This window comes from Solenopsis invicta, chromosome 12 (genome assembly GCF_016802725.1).
Source record: "Solenopsis invicta isolate M01_SB chromosome 12, UNIL_Sinv_3.0, whole genome shotgun sequence".
Taxonomy (NCBI): Eukaryota; Metazoa; Arthropoda; class Insecta; order Hymenoptera; family Formicidae; genus Solenopsis; species Solenopsis invicta.
In genome coordinates this window covers 9,493,721-9,509,082 of record NC_052675.1, presented here as the reverse complement: position 1 = coordinate 9,509,082, position 15,362 = coordinate 9,493,721, and the positions used below count along the sequence as shown (strand labels likewise).

General features: G+C 31.7%; 1 protein-coding gene across 2 annotated transcripts; it reads left to right on the top strand.

Annotated features, from left to right (window-relative positions):
* Positions 1–485: 485 nt before the first annotated feature.
* LOC105194624 (protein argonaute-2) lies at positions 486–11,776 on the top strand. 2 transcript variants are annotated; one of them, XM_039455855.1, is made up of 18 exons: positions 486–815; positions 1,972–2,777; positions 3,585–3,681; positions 4,589–4,665; positions 4,846–5,250; positions 5,404–5,598; positions 6,194–6,265; positions 7,298–7,418; positions 7,574–7,965; positions 8,039–8,158; positions 8,231–8,507; positions 8,805–8,960; positions 9,026–9,179; positions 9,269–9,359; positions 9,433–9,596; positions 9,876–10,146; positions 11,069–11,253; positions 11,329–11,776. In XM_039455855.1, the coding sequence occupies exons 1-18, from the start codon at positions 803–805 to the stop codon at positions 11,414–11,416; spliced, it is 3,684 nt and encodes a 1,227-aa protein (XP_039311789.1). In that variant the 5' UTR covers positions 486–802; the 3' UTR covers positions 11,417–11,776. The 2 variants fall into 2 exon arrangements, with proteins under 2 accessions (XP_039311789.1, XP_039311790.1); XM_039455856.1 differs by lacking the exon at positions 6,194–6,265 and having other exon boundaries at positions 487–815.
* The last annotated feature ends 3,586 nt before the right edge of the window (positions 11,777–15,362 follow it).

Here is a 15,362-nt window from a genome sequence, read left to right as displayed (position 1 = left end):
GAAGCAGCGTAGGTTTCAACAATATGGCTGATTTCTTTTTAAGCCTTGTGTTCATGCTGCTAGAAATCGATCCGAGAGAGAGAATTGACCAATCGCATTAATCAATTGGCCTAATTGTTCAAATGCGATTGGTCAATTCTCTCTCTGTCCGAGATCTCAGATCGATTTCTCATATCGTGTATACGAGGCTTAAGAGACTGGCCAATCGATTATTCTTCTATGAATTGACTATGATTGATTAATTTCTTACGGATATGGCTATTATAAACTAACTTTTAAACTATCCTATGGCTCAATGCACACAGGACGCGTCACGCGTTACGCGTGGCGGATAGCCAATCATTCTTTTGCTTTCTTATTTCTTTCCATAAAAGCGAAAAAATGATTGGCTACCTCGCCACGCGTAACGCGTGCTGTGTGCATTGAGCATATGTTTGTTGGCTTCGTGAAAGTTCATCCAGTTACCCTCTCCCTTGTGTGTAGGAGCCATAATACTTTTTCTTTCTAATAGCGAATGAGGTATTTCTAGGTTTCTCAACTGTTCTCAACATAATTCGGGGAATACCGTTACTTTCGTTTCATATACGTACTACGCAGTTCGCTGTGCACGAGAGCTTCAAGAACATTTCGAGGGTGAACTTTCCTCTGTGAAGATTCGAAATCGTCGGGATTTTTAACGACGTAGTTGGAAAATCGTTAATTATCGTTACTCATTCCGCATCATCGTTATTCGCCGTCGCTTCGGAGCAAGCAAGTGCTTTGGACACACAGCATATTTTGAGAGATATCGAAGTAGGACAAGATGCCGAGAAAAGGTACGTGGCAGTTACACGCAATCTGATGCAATTTCTTCAAAAACGAGTTTCTGCCTTGCGTCTTTCAATTTTGTTATTTAATTATTTATAATTTTTGCGGCAATTTGATCGGTTTATCCGAATTACTTGCCCATATTTAGAAAAAAGATAAAATATAGAAATTAAACAAAAGTACTAGTTGAGTCACATAGTTTTATGAACGTGCAGTTGGAGATTGAATTTCCATATTTCGAACTTAGGATGAATTTTTTTTATCAACGTGCACACGCGTATTCGAACTTACAAATGATAATAATCTCAAGGTGATATAAATAAACTGGATTTAAAAGTGTAAGATATTTACACTGCTGCTGTGTGCGCTGTGTGTTTGAAGGACAAAGTCCAGATAGCATTATCTCTGATCTATAATGTAGCAAACTGATTTAGCTTTGTATTCCAAATTATGATTTTTTTCAACAAAAAGTATCTCTGGTATTGCCTTAAATTATAATCTCTAAACTTTGACTAAGCTGACCAGATCTGAATTTTGATGTTTAGTGTTTAAAGCAAATTAATATCACTACTCTAAGTTTAGAACAAAAGGCTAAAGGTTTATTTTTGTAGATTTTTTATAAATAAAAAATTTAGATTCTTTATAACTGATCTTTTTGTATATTTTAGTCTAATTTTTTTTAATTTATAATATATCTATTTTACTATTCTTATTATTTATTACTTTAGTGTACCAATTAGCTGAGAAGGGGAACTTGGTTCACATCGAAGCTAAAAACATTCATCTATCTATTCATTTATCATTCTATGTGCTACCTATATCTAACTATACTCATACTTAAACTTTACCTATTCAATGACTTAATATTTGACATTTTTACATTTACATCTACTATTTCTCATTACATCTTGTCTTTATCCTATACTTTTCATTTGTTATGGCTTTACTTTTCTATTTATATTTACTTTTTATGTCTATTTTACTATAAATTTAACAAATTGCCACATAATATTGCTGTGAAAGACTTATTTATTTTATAAGTTTTTTAGTTAAATCTTTTCAATTAAATTAGCATAAATCTTTATAAGTATGTTACAATTTTAAAACTTGGTTTGTATGTGATTTATAAGATGTTTAATAAAAAAAAAAAAATGTAAATTATAGGAAAAAAGAAGAAGCCGACAGCTGAATCAGCTTCAGGAGATGAGCCACAGCAACAGGAAGCACAAGTATCAACTTCAGTAGAAGCATCATCTAGTTCTCCATCAAAGCAGGCAAAATCTACATCGCCTCAGCAGATAGTACCAGGTTTATCGCAACAGCAGCAGCAACAATCACCACCAGCATGGCCACGACAACAGGCACCACCACCACAGCAGCAGCAGCAACAACCATCAGCATGGCCACGACAACAGGCACCACCACCACTGCAGCAGCAGCAACAATCACCTGCATGGCCACGACAACAGGCACCACAGCAGCAGCAGCAGCAACAACCACCAGCACAGCCATGGCAACAGGCACCATCACAGCAGCAACAGCAACAACCACCTACATGGCCACGGCAACGGGCATCACCACCACAACAGCAGCAGCAGCAGCAGCAACAACCACCACCATCAGCATGGTCACGACAACAGATACCACCACAGCAGCAGCAGCAACAACCACCAGCACAGCCATGGCAACAGCCACCACCACAGCAGCAGCAGCAACAACCACCACTAGCATGGTCACGGCAACAGGCACCACCACAGCAGCAGCAGCAACAACAACCGTTAGCATGGCCACAACAACAGGCACCACCACCACAGCAGCAGCAACTACCACCAACATGGCCACGACAACAGGCACCATCACAGCAGCAACAGCAACAATCACCTGCATGGCCACGACAACAGGCACCACCACAACAGCAACCAGTATGGTCACAACAACAGACACCACCACTAGCATGGCCACAACAACAGGTACCACTACAGTAGTAACCAGGGAATGGAAAGTTACTTTCTAAAAGTAACTCGTTATCGTTACTCGTTACCGAATCAAAAAAATAACTAGTTACCGTTATTTGTTACTGACTCTCGAAAGTAACTTGTTACCGTTACATAGATAGTAACGATTCGTTACTTATTTGTTACTTTTAATTTTAAAATAAAATTAGATGTTTAAAAATTTTTATATAATTCTAAACCTACAGTTCTTAAAATAAAGAAAGCTACAAAAATTATATAGGATTTTCTGAATAAAATTCATGTAGAATTTGTTAAATATAAACTATGTACACTTTTTATCGATATTTTTAATAAGAAGTTATATAATTATGTCACAAAGATTTGATTTTTGTCTGAAGGTTTTACTTTGTAATGTAAAAGTTGAACCATGAAAATGTTTTACTTTAGTATTACATTTTTATTGTTATTAATTAACTATTTACTTTTAATAAAAGTTGACATCTGTAAAGTTTGTTTTTATGCTAATACAATTCTGTGATTGGTTTATTTTACAAGTATTCTTCAATATAATTTAACGTAACGATTTTAAATATAACCACGAACTATGAATATTGATTGAAAAATAAAAATTGAAAATTATAAATTAAAAAGTAACGATAAAAGTAACTATTAAATTTGTTACCGTTACTAGAAAAATGTAATTACGTTACCGTTACAGTTACAAAAAATAAAAAGTAACGCCGTTACCAATTCGTTACTAAAAAAAAGTAACTGTAACGGTAATGGCGTTACAAGTAACTCATTACTTCCAATCCCTGGCAGCGACCAACATGGTCACAGCAACAGGCACCACCCCCACAGCAGCAACCAGCACGGTCACAACAACAGGCACCACAAAGTCAACAACAACAGCAGAAAAGTAAAATTAATGCTCAAATATTAATAAGTAAAAAATTAGTATTAAAATCAGAATTAGTATTAAAATATTTAACATATTTTTGAATTTATCCATGTATAAAAAAATTGACGTAAAAAGATGCATAGCTAATTTGGAAAAGTGGAATTGTTTTTTTTTTAAATAAATCAAATTTTTTAAATAAATACTTGTAAAGAAAGAATTATCAATTAATGTTTTTTATCTTACATATAACAATACTGAGATGAATCAATGAAAAACAAATACTTAGCATGTACATAAGAGATACTTTGTTTTACATTAGGATAATATATCAAAATTAAATCTAAAATCTATTTAATAAAATGTGGATTTTGTATTTATTTTATTTTAATATCTTTCTTTATGCATGATGAAAATTGAATCAACAAAAAACATAATTTTATTTAAAAAAAAGAAACTATTTTTCAAAACGAATTTTTTTAGAACAAAGATATCTATAAAACTTTTTTCTTTTTAATAAAACAATTTTTGTATAATATTTTTGTGTAAATTTATTTTTTAGATATTTGTTTTCATTAAAGTGACACATTAGTATGTAGCATGTATGTAGCAGAATGTAATTTTAATTTTTTTATGCGTTTTGGCGACAGTCTTTTAATTTCACACAAAATTTAATTGCATAATGCTGTTTGATATTTCCTTTTTTTGTTATTTTTGTGATAGATCAATAGAAATGCTTGCTGATACAAATGTTGACATCTGCAAATTTCACTGACGATATAATGGATTAAGTTTCAGTGCTTTTTCTACAGTATTGCCAAATCTGGAGATAAAAATTTAATCTTATTACTTTCCTGCATTACTTTTGTGCATATACACATGAATATGTAAAAAAGTACATATGTGTAATATGATTTATTTTTTATAGTTGGTGCTGCTGGCGATCGTCAACAAGTTCCTGCTAAGCACCAACCGCAGCCATCAACAAGTGCTTCATCTCTTAATGTACGATCATATATTATAATTAATACAAAATATCCTTGATTACTTTTTGTATATAATTATTACATTTTTTTTTTATACGCATACGCGCGTATGTTTTAAAATATCCATCACAAATAGATATTTTAAAACACATAATGCGTTTAATTTGTTCAGCCTTTTTAATTGTCATTCTTTTTTCAGGTATCTTCACTTGGTTTGACTGATCCATTCCACTCGGAAAAGATAGAGAAAGGAAAAATGACATCAGCTCAAATAGCTTCGTATCAACAGATGATACCAAAAAGACGAAATCCTATGCAAGCTGGAACAGTAGGGCACAGAATTAAAGTGTACACAAATATGTTCGAAATTATATTCGACAAGAACTTTGTAACCAACGCAGTTCATTATGACGTTACTATTCAGCCTTTTAAATCTGCTAAAGATGAAAAAGAAAAAAAAGATGTCAAAGTACCGAAACTTCCCAAAGCTCTATGTAGAAGTATTTTTGACCAATGTAGAAATCAACATTTTAATACCAGATATCCAGCATATGATGGGAATAAAAATGCATATAGTGCAAATGATCTTCCTTTTTCCGATAATGTAAGTAATACATGTGTTGATTTTATAATAGAACCATTTTTAGAAAATGTTTTAGAACATTGTTTGAATTATCAAAATCTAATTTTAAAATAAGAAACTACAAAGAGAATGAATTTTTAATAACATTTTTATACTTTTTATTATTGTTTATAGATACAAGATGTTTTCTCGTATACAAATGACTTTGGAAGAGAAAAACAATATCAAATTACTATAAGGAAGGTAGCTAATGTTGACCTTAGCTGGATAAAAAATTTAAGACCCGGTCTTCCAGGATATAAAGATCAAACCGCAATGCAAGTTTTGGATATCATTATGCGTCATGCACCGGAATCACGGTTCATTAATGTAAGTTATTTATAGTAAAACAGACTATTTTATTACGCCTTTTGGAGAGTGTAATAAAATATCTACAATCTAACATATATACATGTATAACATGCATCCTTAAAACTCTATTCTTAGTACTAACTTGAACTGATTTTTCTTACAAATACTCTTTTCAATTCTTCCGTCTCTCTTGCTCCATTCCATTTTGATTTTTTCATAACTTTTTTTCCCCATCCGTGCCTCATTATCTCTAAAATCTTCTAATTTTCTTTCATTCTCCTCTTCTTCATCTTCTAATATTTCTTTCATTCTTTCTTCCTCCTGTTCCTTTTCTACATTCCACCTATACATGTTCTCAAGATTCTGTTTTTATCTCATGCATCCTGCAAAGTCCTTCCAGATAAGCAACTTTTTTCGTTTATATTCGACAATCGAATCTACATTTTACTACACTTAAGCAATTAATAATAGTTTTATAATAATTTATTAATACTACATCTTGAGCATTATATAAATAATAATACTTGATTTTCAATTTAATCTCAGCACTTAGATCTAGCTATGATCGTTAAAGTACTTCATTTATATTACGTTATAAATAATACTATTTAAGGAGATGCTAAATCTAGCATTGAATTTCTTCGAGCGAGAGTCGAACGGCCCGTGGTCGCGCACGGAACGAAAAGTAAGGGGAATAGCATGAACTAAAGCACTAAAAATGTAGGTATTCTTACGGTCTGCCGATTTTAGTCTTTCCTCTCTCTCTCTCTCTCTCTCTCTCTCTCCTCCCCCCCTCCCGTCTCCTCATTCCTTATCGTCTAGCTGCCTCGTAACGAGGCAGCGACAATCGCGATGGCAAGTAGTGAGGAAGCGGGGGAAAAGGACTAAAATTGGCGGACCGTGGGAATATTCACTTTAGTGTTTTACACGAACAAGCTAGCACTCTTTGTTCAACACACTCATAAATTATGACATCTGTCCTTCGATTTTAGCGCCATTTATCACGGCATCCAAGAATTAACTACTGTTCTGTTTTACTCTTTTCATCGAGATCGCACGAAAAAGTATACACGAGTAAACACGAAATTCTCACGGTTATAAATCTATATTAAAGCACCTAGACTCATTTCTAAAAGCACAATATTGTTCTTCAATGTCCACTTTATGGCGAATCATGCTTGTTTTATACGTGCAAAGTGAAAATTTTAAACAGAAGATATTTCTATGTGTTAACGCCAAAAGTCAACAACAAAACTGTAATTTTCCAATTTTTTTTGTTTTTCTTATAAAATTGTTACGTCCGTTGTACATTATTGTCTGTACTTCAATTGTGAAAGATTTTTAAATCTGTAAATGCAATTAGAAAAAACGGCGCGCGCAAAAATTACTGTTTTCAGGCGGTAAAAAAGGACGACTTTAGAATTCTCTTAAAAAATAAATTGCATATATATATATATATATACTTATATATGCAATTTATTTTTTAGGCGGTAAAAAAGGACGACTTTAGAATTCCCTTAAAAAATAAATTGCATATATATATATATATATATATATATATATATATATATATAATTACATATTGTTTGACTATAAACCTACGTTTTTAATATCTATTATACAAAATATTTATATACTTTATAAAGTTTTCTAATTATAGAAAATTATATAAATACTAGAAATAAAAGATATATACATGATATAAAATATACTATAGGTTGGAAGATCACTCTTCTGGAACATAAATGAAAATGAACCACTGGGTGGTGGTTTAGCATTAGCGCGTGGCGGATTTATGTCCGGTGTACTTGGCTGGCAACCATATCTAAATGTAGATGGTAAAGTATCCATGTTGATTGACACATTTATCATTTTAAACAAAACTTACAAGTGATACTTTTAATACTTTTTACTCTTGTAATGATTTACTTGAAGCTGCATAAAATGCCTTTATCTCTTATTTCTGTGTAATCTTTTATTTTATTTATTGTAGTTTCTCATAAAGGATTTACCATGCGTCAAAGAGTTCTGGAATATATAGCTGAAGTTGTAACTGCATCTCGAGGAGGAAGAAATCCATTCAGGGAACAAGATCTCACTTACAACGACATAAGCAGGAATAAGACTAAAATAGAAAGTTTTTTAAGAGGTTTAAAAGTTTCTTGCGAGTTACCTAATTCACCGAATTCGAGGCGAACGCATCGCGTAGTTGCGCTGTGCACCGATGCTACTTGTGACAGCCACACATTTGAGTCAAACGGGGTTCAATTCACAATAACTCGATACTTTTTGCAACAGAAAGGATATAAGATACGTAGACCTGATTTGCCTACTCTTCATGTGGGCCCAAGTACCAGCGGAAGCAAAGTTTTGCTGCCTCTCGAAGTATGTAAGCTGTTTTATATTTGTTACAAGTGATGGTTTAAGATAAATTAAAAATTCTCAAAAATATTTATAGTTGTGCACGATTGTGCCTAGTCAACCTGTTAATAAAAAGCTGGATGAAATACAAACCTCAAACATGATCAAAAAAGCAGCAACAGATGCAAATACACGTAAAAGCAGAATAGAACAAGCGGTAAAAGACATTTTATATCATTTCGTATTACATTGAATATATAGTATTATTTATTATGTTATATTTTATTAGTTCCAGACAATTAATGTGAACAATAGTCCCGTCATGCAAAGAGAATTTCATCTGTCTATCAAGGCACAAATGCGAGTGACAGATGCCAGAATTTTACCTGCTCCAGAATTGAGATATGGAACAGGAACAACGGCCGTCGCTAAAGGAGTTTGGCGCCCCCAACCATTCAATCAGGCCAAAAATTTAGAACCCAAATCGTGGACTATTCTTGATATAAGTGGAAAAGAAAGAATTGATGATTATATACACGAATTTGTGAATTCGTTACAGAGCAATGGTTAAGTATTTGAAGAATAAGGTTTACAGAATTTTAAAATTCTGTCGAAGGTCTTTAAAAAGTACAGTACATCTGTTAGTTGTTTATTCGAAGAGAAATCATTATGATTCATAACTTGCAACTATAAAATTTAGATATTTGAATTTTTATTTTAAGAAAGAATCGCATGTAAACATATACATATATACATATACATGTGTATGCATAAATGTGTATGATTATTTTTAATTTAATATAACAGGTATATGAATTGTGCGTACGTGCGTGTATATATAAAGATTGATTTTTTCTTTTCAGCAAGACAAGTTGGTATGATGATTGGTGCACCCATGACACCATTTAAACATTTTCGTCCACAGGACCCTTTGCCAGATATCAAAAGTTGGTTCAATGATAAGAAAACATTAAAATTAATAATAGTTATTATACCAAGTCGTACAGACGTAACATATGGTGAGTTTTTCTTTATATTTTTTTGTTTTAAATATAAATTTATTTGTTGTTTATTGTTGTCTCAGGCAATGTGAAATACATTACCGAGATGGAAGTAGGCGTTTTGACACAATGTGTAAAGATTGGAACTGTGGAAAGAACGAATCCTTCGACAGCAAAGAATATTTTGCTAAAAATAAACTCAAAACTGAATGGTATCAATCATGTATTGAGTACAATGTGAGTAAATTATAATCGTGTCTTGTTTTATAAGAATAATTTGTAATCTCGAAAAACTGTTTTCTTTTTTTATTTATTTTCTTTTCTAGTCCATCATGTCTGAATATTCCTTGCATGCTTGTTGGTGCCGACGTGACTCATCCGTCTCCCGATTCTAAAGATATACCATCTATTGCAGCAGTTTGTATAATTATTAAATACAGCTCTTTTATGTGAATATATATGTATTAATTAAAAAATGCTGTTAAATCAGGTTGCTGCAAGTAGAAATGCTCAAGCTTTCCAGTATAATGTTGCGCTGCGACTTCAACAACCCAAAGAAGAAATGATTTTAGATCTCGAGGAAATAATACTAAATCAACTTTGCATCTATCGAAGAGAAACAGGATCTGATCCAAAGAGAATCATTTATTATCGGTATGTATTGACAATGTTCAGTGTTTATATATATAGAACTGTTAAAAATAAATTCTTTTTATAAAAAGAAACTTATATATCTAGTTAAATGAATAACTTACAAAATATATATGAAACATTATTGAAAAATTTTTCCAATTATTTATGCAATGAGTTTTAAATGGTTTTAAAGTCAGATAGAGTATCGAATAGATATATAACGATAAAAATGCGATTTTTTTTATTTCTACAATTGTATACTTATATTTTAATACATTCCATATTTATATTAATATATAGAGACGGAGTGAGCGAGGGGCAACTTCCACAAGTCATGTATTATGAAATAAATGCTATTAAAAAAGCGATTAAGAGATTTAAAAAAGATCAAAGTAACATTGAAGTTACCTGCTTGGTCGTGCAGAAAAGACATCATGTGCGTCTCTTTCCAGTAGATAGAAAAGATTCAGATGACAGAAATTGTAATGTAAAAGCAGGCACAATTGTAGATACAGAAATTACCCATCCAGATCACATTGACTTTTATCTCGTATCACATGCAAGTATTCAGGTACGATCGATTTGTTTTTTGTTTCTTTATAAAATTACATTTGTTCTTACAGCCATGTTTCAAGAATTACGCATAATTTCTATTTCCTATTTCATTTCTTGTGTGCAGTCATTTATTGTTAAGAAACATTTAAATATATTAATGATACATTTTTTTGCAATAACAGTAATTAATAATTTATACAATAATTTATAATAATGATAATAACTTACATATCTTCTTGATGCTAAAAAATTATTGATTTTTAGGAAAGGATAATAATTAAATTTGTATGTACAAAAAAATGTTTTTTTTTTAAACTTATGATTTATTTAAATTGACTTTTACTGGGACTGCTCTCAGGTCCACCTTCCAGTCTTAGCGCTTTAGAATTCTGTTTTTAGAACAAACGAAAATAAGAAAAATGATTATGAGTCTTTAGAATAGTCTAGAATGATTGTCGTTAAGGTCTGACCGTCAAGCGAAAAATTTTGATTTTGTCGACAAATTTTCGATCTTTAAATATTTATAAAATTGTTATGAGAAAAAATCTTTTAAAATAGTTTGACAGGCCATAGAAACATTAAAACTTTGTTCCCAAAAAAGATTGACAATAGTTAAAATTATCACACTAAGACTTTTGAGAAAACTTTTTCGGTTTTGAGAAAAATGTGTTTAAAGTTTAACAAAGAAAATTGATAATGATAATCATGTTTTTGGGCAACTTTCCACTTTTTTCCTATATTCTAAACTCTATAACAAATAATTTAAAATAAAAAAAAATTGATTTTGAAAGTTGAGAAGGTATGTAATTCTCTTAAGAATCATATTAAACTATATTAATAATTAAATTTTACAAACTGTAGAAATGCATTTTTTTCTATAATCAATTATGGTAAAACTTATTTAACATAAAATGTTGATGATCATACTATAAATGTAGGGTACCGCAAGACCTACCAAATACAGATGTATATGCAACGAGTCTAACTTTACTGAAGATCAGCTTGAGCAATTGACCTATTATCTTTGCCATATGTATGCTCGCTGTACAAGATCTGTAAGCTATCCGGCCCCAACTTATTATGCTCATTTAGCAGCTTTTCGCGGAAGAGCCTTGACACAAAGGTAAGCAATCAATTACGATACAGAGGCTGGATATTAATTATAATCGCCATTTCTGTGACATAATTCCTTTTGCAGAATGAAATTTAATTTAAATGAATTGGGACAGCAACAGAGAAATTTTAGAGAAATGAAGATGACACAATCACCGATGTATTTTGTTTAAGAGTAGTTATTTACAATTTCAAAGATTTTCAAATTTATAATTGATACAGTATGTATGTCGAGATCCTATTTTATTTAAGGATGGATATTCATGATTTCAAAAATTTGCAAGAATCGCATTATAGTAAAGACAGTACGAGAATCGGTTTTATTTTCCTTTAATTGTGAATAGATTCTATTAATATATAAATCTAGATATTTCTGCAATTAATAACAATACAATTGATGTTTTTTTTTTTTTTTTTTATAATGTGGATTATACTTGAACTATATAACGATTTAAAATATGATGTAACTAGAAAAAAAGACAAACTATGTTAAAATATATTTTTAACTTTGTCGTAAAAATTAAAAAAAAAAATTAATTTTAATTCTCAATACATAGATATGTAAACATAGCATATGTTTACATATATATATATATATATAAAATATATATATAATATATATATATATATATATATATATATATAAATGTTATAATATTATACATACAATATATATATACTGTTTCAAAAATAGAGATCGGTCTCTCGGGAGGTAATTAGGAAAATTTTCTAAAAATAAGAAAATTTTATACGAAAAGTAATAGTATGTCTGGGAAAGCATCTCTTTGCAGAGATGGTTGTACCTTCAATATCGCATGGGTAAGACTAAAGTGTCCTGCATAATTTCATTTTATGTAATAAAATTCGTAAAAATCATCATTTCTTTCAATTTTGACGAAAAAGTTCAAAAGAAAAGCAATTTCAAATTTAAACATAAAAATGGTATTAATTAGAAATCATTTTTAAATCTATGGTTATACCATTTTTTCTTGTTTTTATCTTCAATCATCTCCCGAGCTATTAATCTTCACTTTTGAAATACACTCTTAAATATAACATCATATAGGGTGTCTCAATAACTATTAGGCAAAATTATAGGAATCATTATGTAAAAAAATATATAATTCCATTAAAAAAAAAAAATGAAGTTGACCTTGAAATCTCTGAAGCGCCTTCTAGATAAAAAAATTATTTATTGCCATATGATAGTCTTTTTTGTTCCATGCGATTTTAATTATGCAAATTTTTATCTGGAATTTATAGATTCGAAATTATTTCAAGTGGTAATAGTTATTGAAATGTCCTGCATTTTATTTATATATATATATATATATATATATATATATATATATAATATAAATATTGTATATATAGGACGTCTTAAATTTACTGACACCTATTAATGGTGGATTCCAAAGATTTCAAGACAGAAATTCTAATAAAATGTTGAGACTACAATAGATTTTTTAAATGAAAGTTTAAAGTTTGCAATTTAAACTATTCAAAACACTTACATATGGCACGTTACACAGTGAAAGTGTATGCAAAATAAAAAATATGAAAAATAATTACCTTTTTGAACACCATTACGCTATGTGCTATACCTGAGCATACGTATTCTTATTTAAAATCTGTTGTTGCCTCGACATTTTGGTATTAATATTCTCATCTCGAAATGATTTTAGGAATCTGTACAGTAAATATAGGATACTCTATATATTATATATGTAAAAAATTATACAAATTTAATTTTTTTATCATTAAAAAACGTTATTATTGACTAACATTAACATTATCACTTATTATCAACAACATTAACATTAAACTGTATGATTAATCAAATAGAGTGTATAATTATATAGCTTTTATAATCATTGTTCTTTTTATCTATTTCATAATGATATAATAACAATTGTATTACATAATTAAATTTATGCAAATGCATGAATTTAATTGTGTAATACAATTGTTTAGAGTATATATAAAGCTAGGAATACTTGTGTGAAAAATATTTCGTGTGTGTATATATATATACACACACACACACACATACATACACATAAAATTATACAATCAGTGCTTTTTATTCGCGGAGATTACATACCGGAAAAAATGTGGTAGCATATGGGATAATAATAATAATAAAAAAAAAAAAAAAAATGACGCTCATAATACAATCGCATGCCTGTGTGCGATGTTTTGTATTCGCGAATATTAAAATATTTATCATGAAGAATATGATCACAATACGTCAACTGCAAATAATAAATCCGCGAATAAGAAACGATTGTCTTTATCGTTAAAAAAAAATTAAAAAATTGGTAATATGGTTATAGTAATATGATGAAATATATTTATGTATGCTTCATGACTCTATGATTATGTATGATGAAATGAATAGCCTTACGAATGAGATTCATGAATTATAATTCCATTTTTAATTAACTGAAAAGTATAGATATTTAGACAAGAGTTACCGCACATACATTACACACAAGATGATATAATACTGATTATTAAATATTGTAGTATTTACATTCGATTTTTATCTGCATTTTCATATGTAATATGAAATTATAAATTACATATATATATATATAATGTATAATTATATATACATGCGTATACATATATATACATATAAATTATATTCAAAATTATGTAAATGGTGTTGGGAAAAACAAAATAAATGCAATTTATATGAAAAAGATATGTGGCGTCACTTTTTTGGAGTAAAGGAGCAAGGGTGATTTAAAAAATTTAAATGGTATAAGGAGTTGACTAGAGGTTTATTTGAAAGATTTTTTTAAAAATAACGGTTTTTGAGACAGTTTGCTACGACCCTTCAATCAAAAGTTATGATCATTTAAATAAAAATTTACATTTGTTGATTTTTGCATTATCCTTCAGTCATGAACCTCAGCAGCTTTTCGTGTAGAGGTATAGGAGTTCTTTATGAATGATTGTAACATCTCTATTGAGGTATTTGAGGTCGCTTCATAGCGATTTTCGACCTATCTGATCTTTGCTGAATGCATCCTATATTCTCAAAATGCTTACATGTTTCCTGTACAGTGATTGCAGAGATCACTTGTAGATCTTACCGAAACTTAGCATTGAATCTCGAATCTTGCGACGGAAACCCGGGATATGAGGCAACGCCGAGATACGAAACACGATTGAACGCGAGACGACGGACGACATTCTCAAAACATTTACTCGCATCAAAAACTCGTAGGGCCGTACGGGACGACGAGGATGCGAGTTGAAATGCGCCGCGAGACAGAAGATGCGAAACGCGATACGACTACGCACCATGCATCGTGTCCGACACGATGGATGTTGCCACGAACTGTCACGAACGCCCGGCACCACGTATCATTCTCGAAACACTCGTTTGCATCGAAAACTCGTACGGGACGACGAGGATGCGAGTTGAAACAAGTTGAAATGCACCGCGACGCGTCGCGACCTTCCGCCGTACTCCCTAACCGACCGACTGCTGCTACTGAGTACTGCGTAGTGGCGACGGTAGCGCCGCGCAGGCGCGCCACGCGCCAGTCACGCCGCTACGCAGTAACAGCAGTCGGTCGGTTAGGTGGAACGGCGAAAGATCGTGGCGCGTCGCAGCGCATTTCAACTCGCATCAGCTCGTCGTCCCGTACGAGTGAGTGTTTTGAGAGTGCCGTGGAGTGTCGAAAGTAAAGTGAAGTGTCGGACATCCGTCGTGTCGGACACGATGCATGGTGCGAAATCGTGTCGCGTTCGGTCGTGTTTCACAATCTTCTCCATTGCCTCGTTGCCTCATCGTATTATCATCCCCCCGTGTTTCAGATGCATGTGAGTATCGGGAGCTTGTTTCGAGAGCGCCGAAAACGAAGGGTCGTGTAGCATTCGTGCTAAGTGCGTATCAAGACGAATCGTGAGGAGGATCTTGCATCTCCCGTGACTTTCAGACTGCAACGGTCCGGCGATCAAGACGATGCGAAGTCGCATCGCGCGTTTAATCGCGGATTCTCCGTTGCCTCGTATCCCGTGTCTCGAATTTTCGACGAGCGTGAGTACCGGGACTGTCGAAAGCGAAGTATCGCGTGTTCGTGCCAAATGTTGTGAATCGAG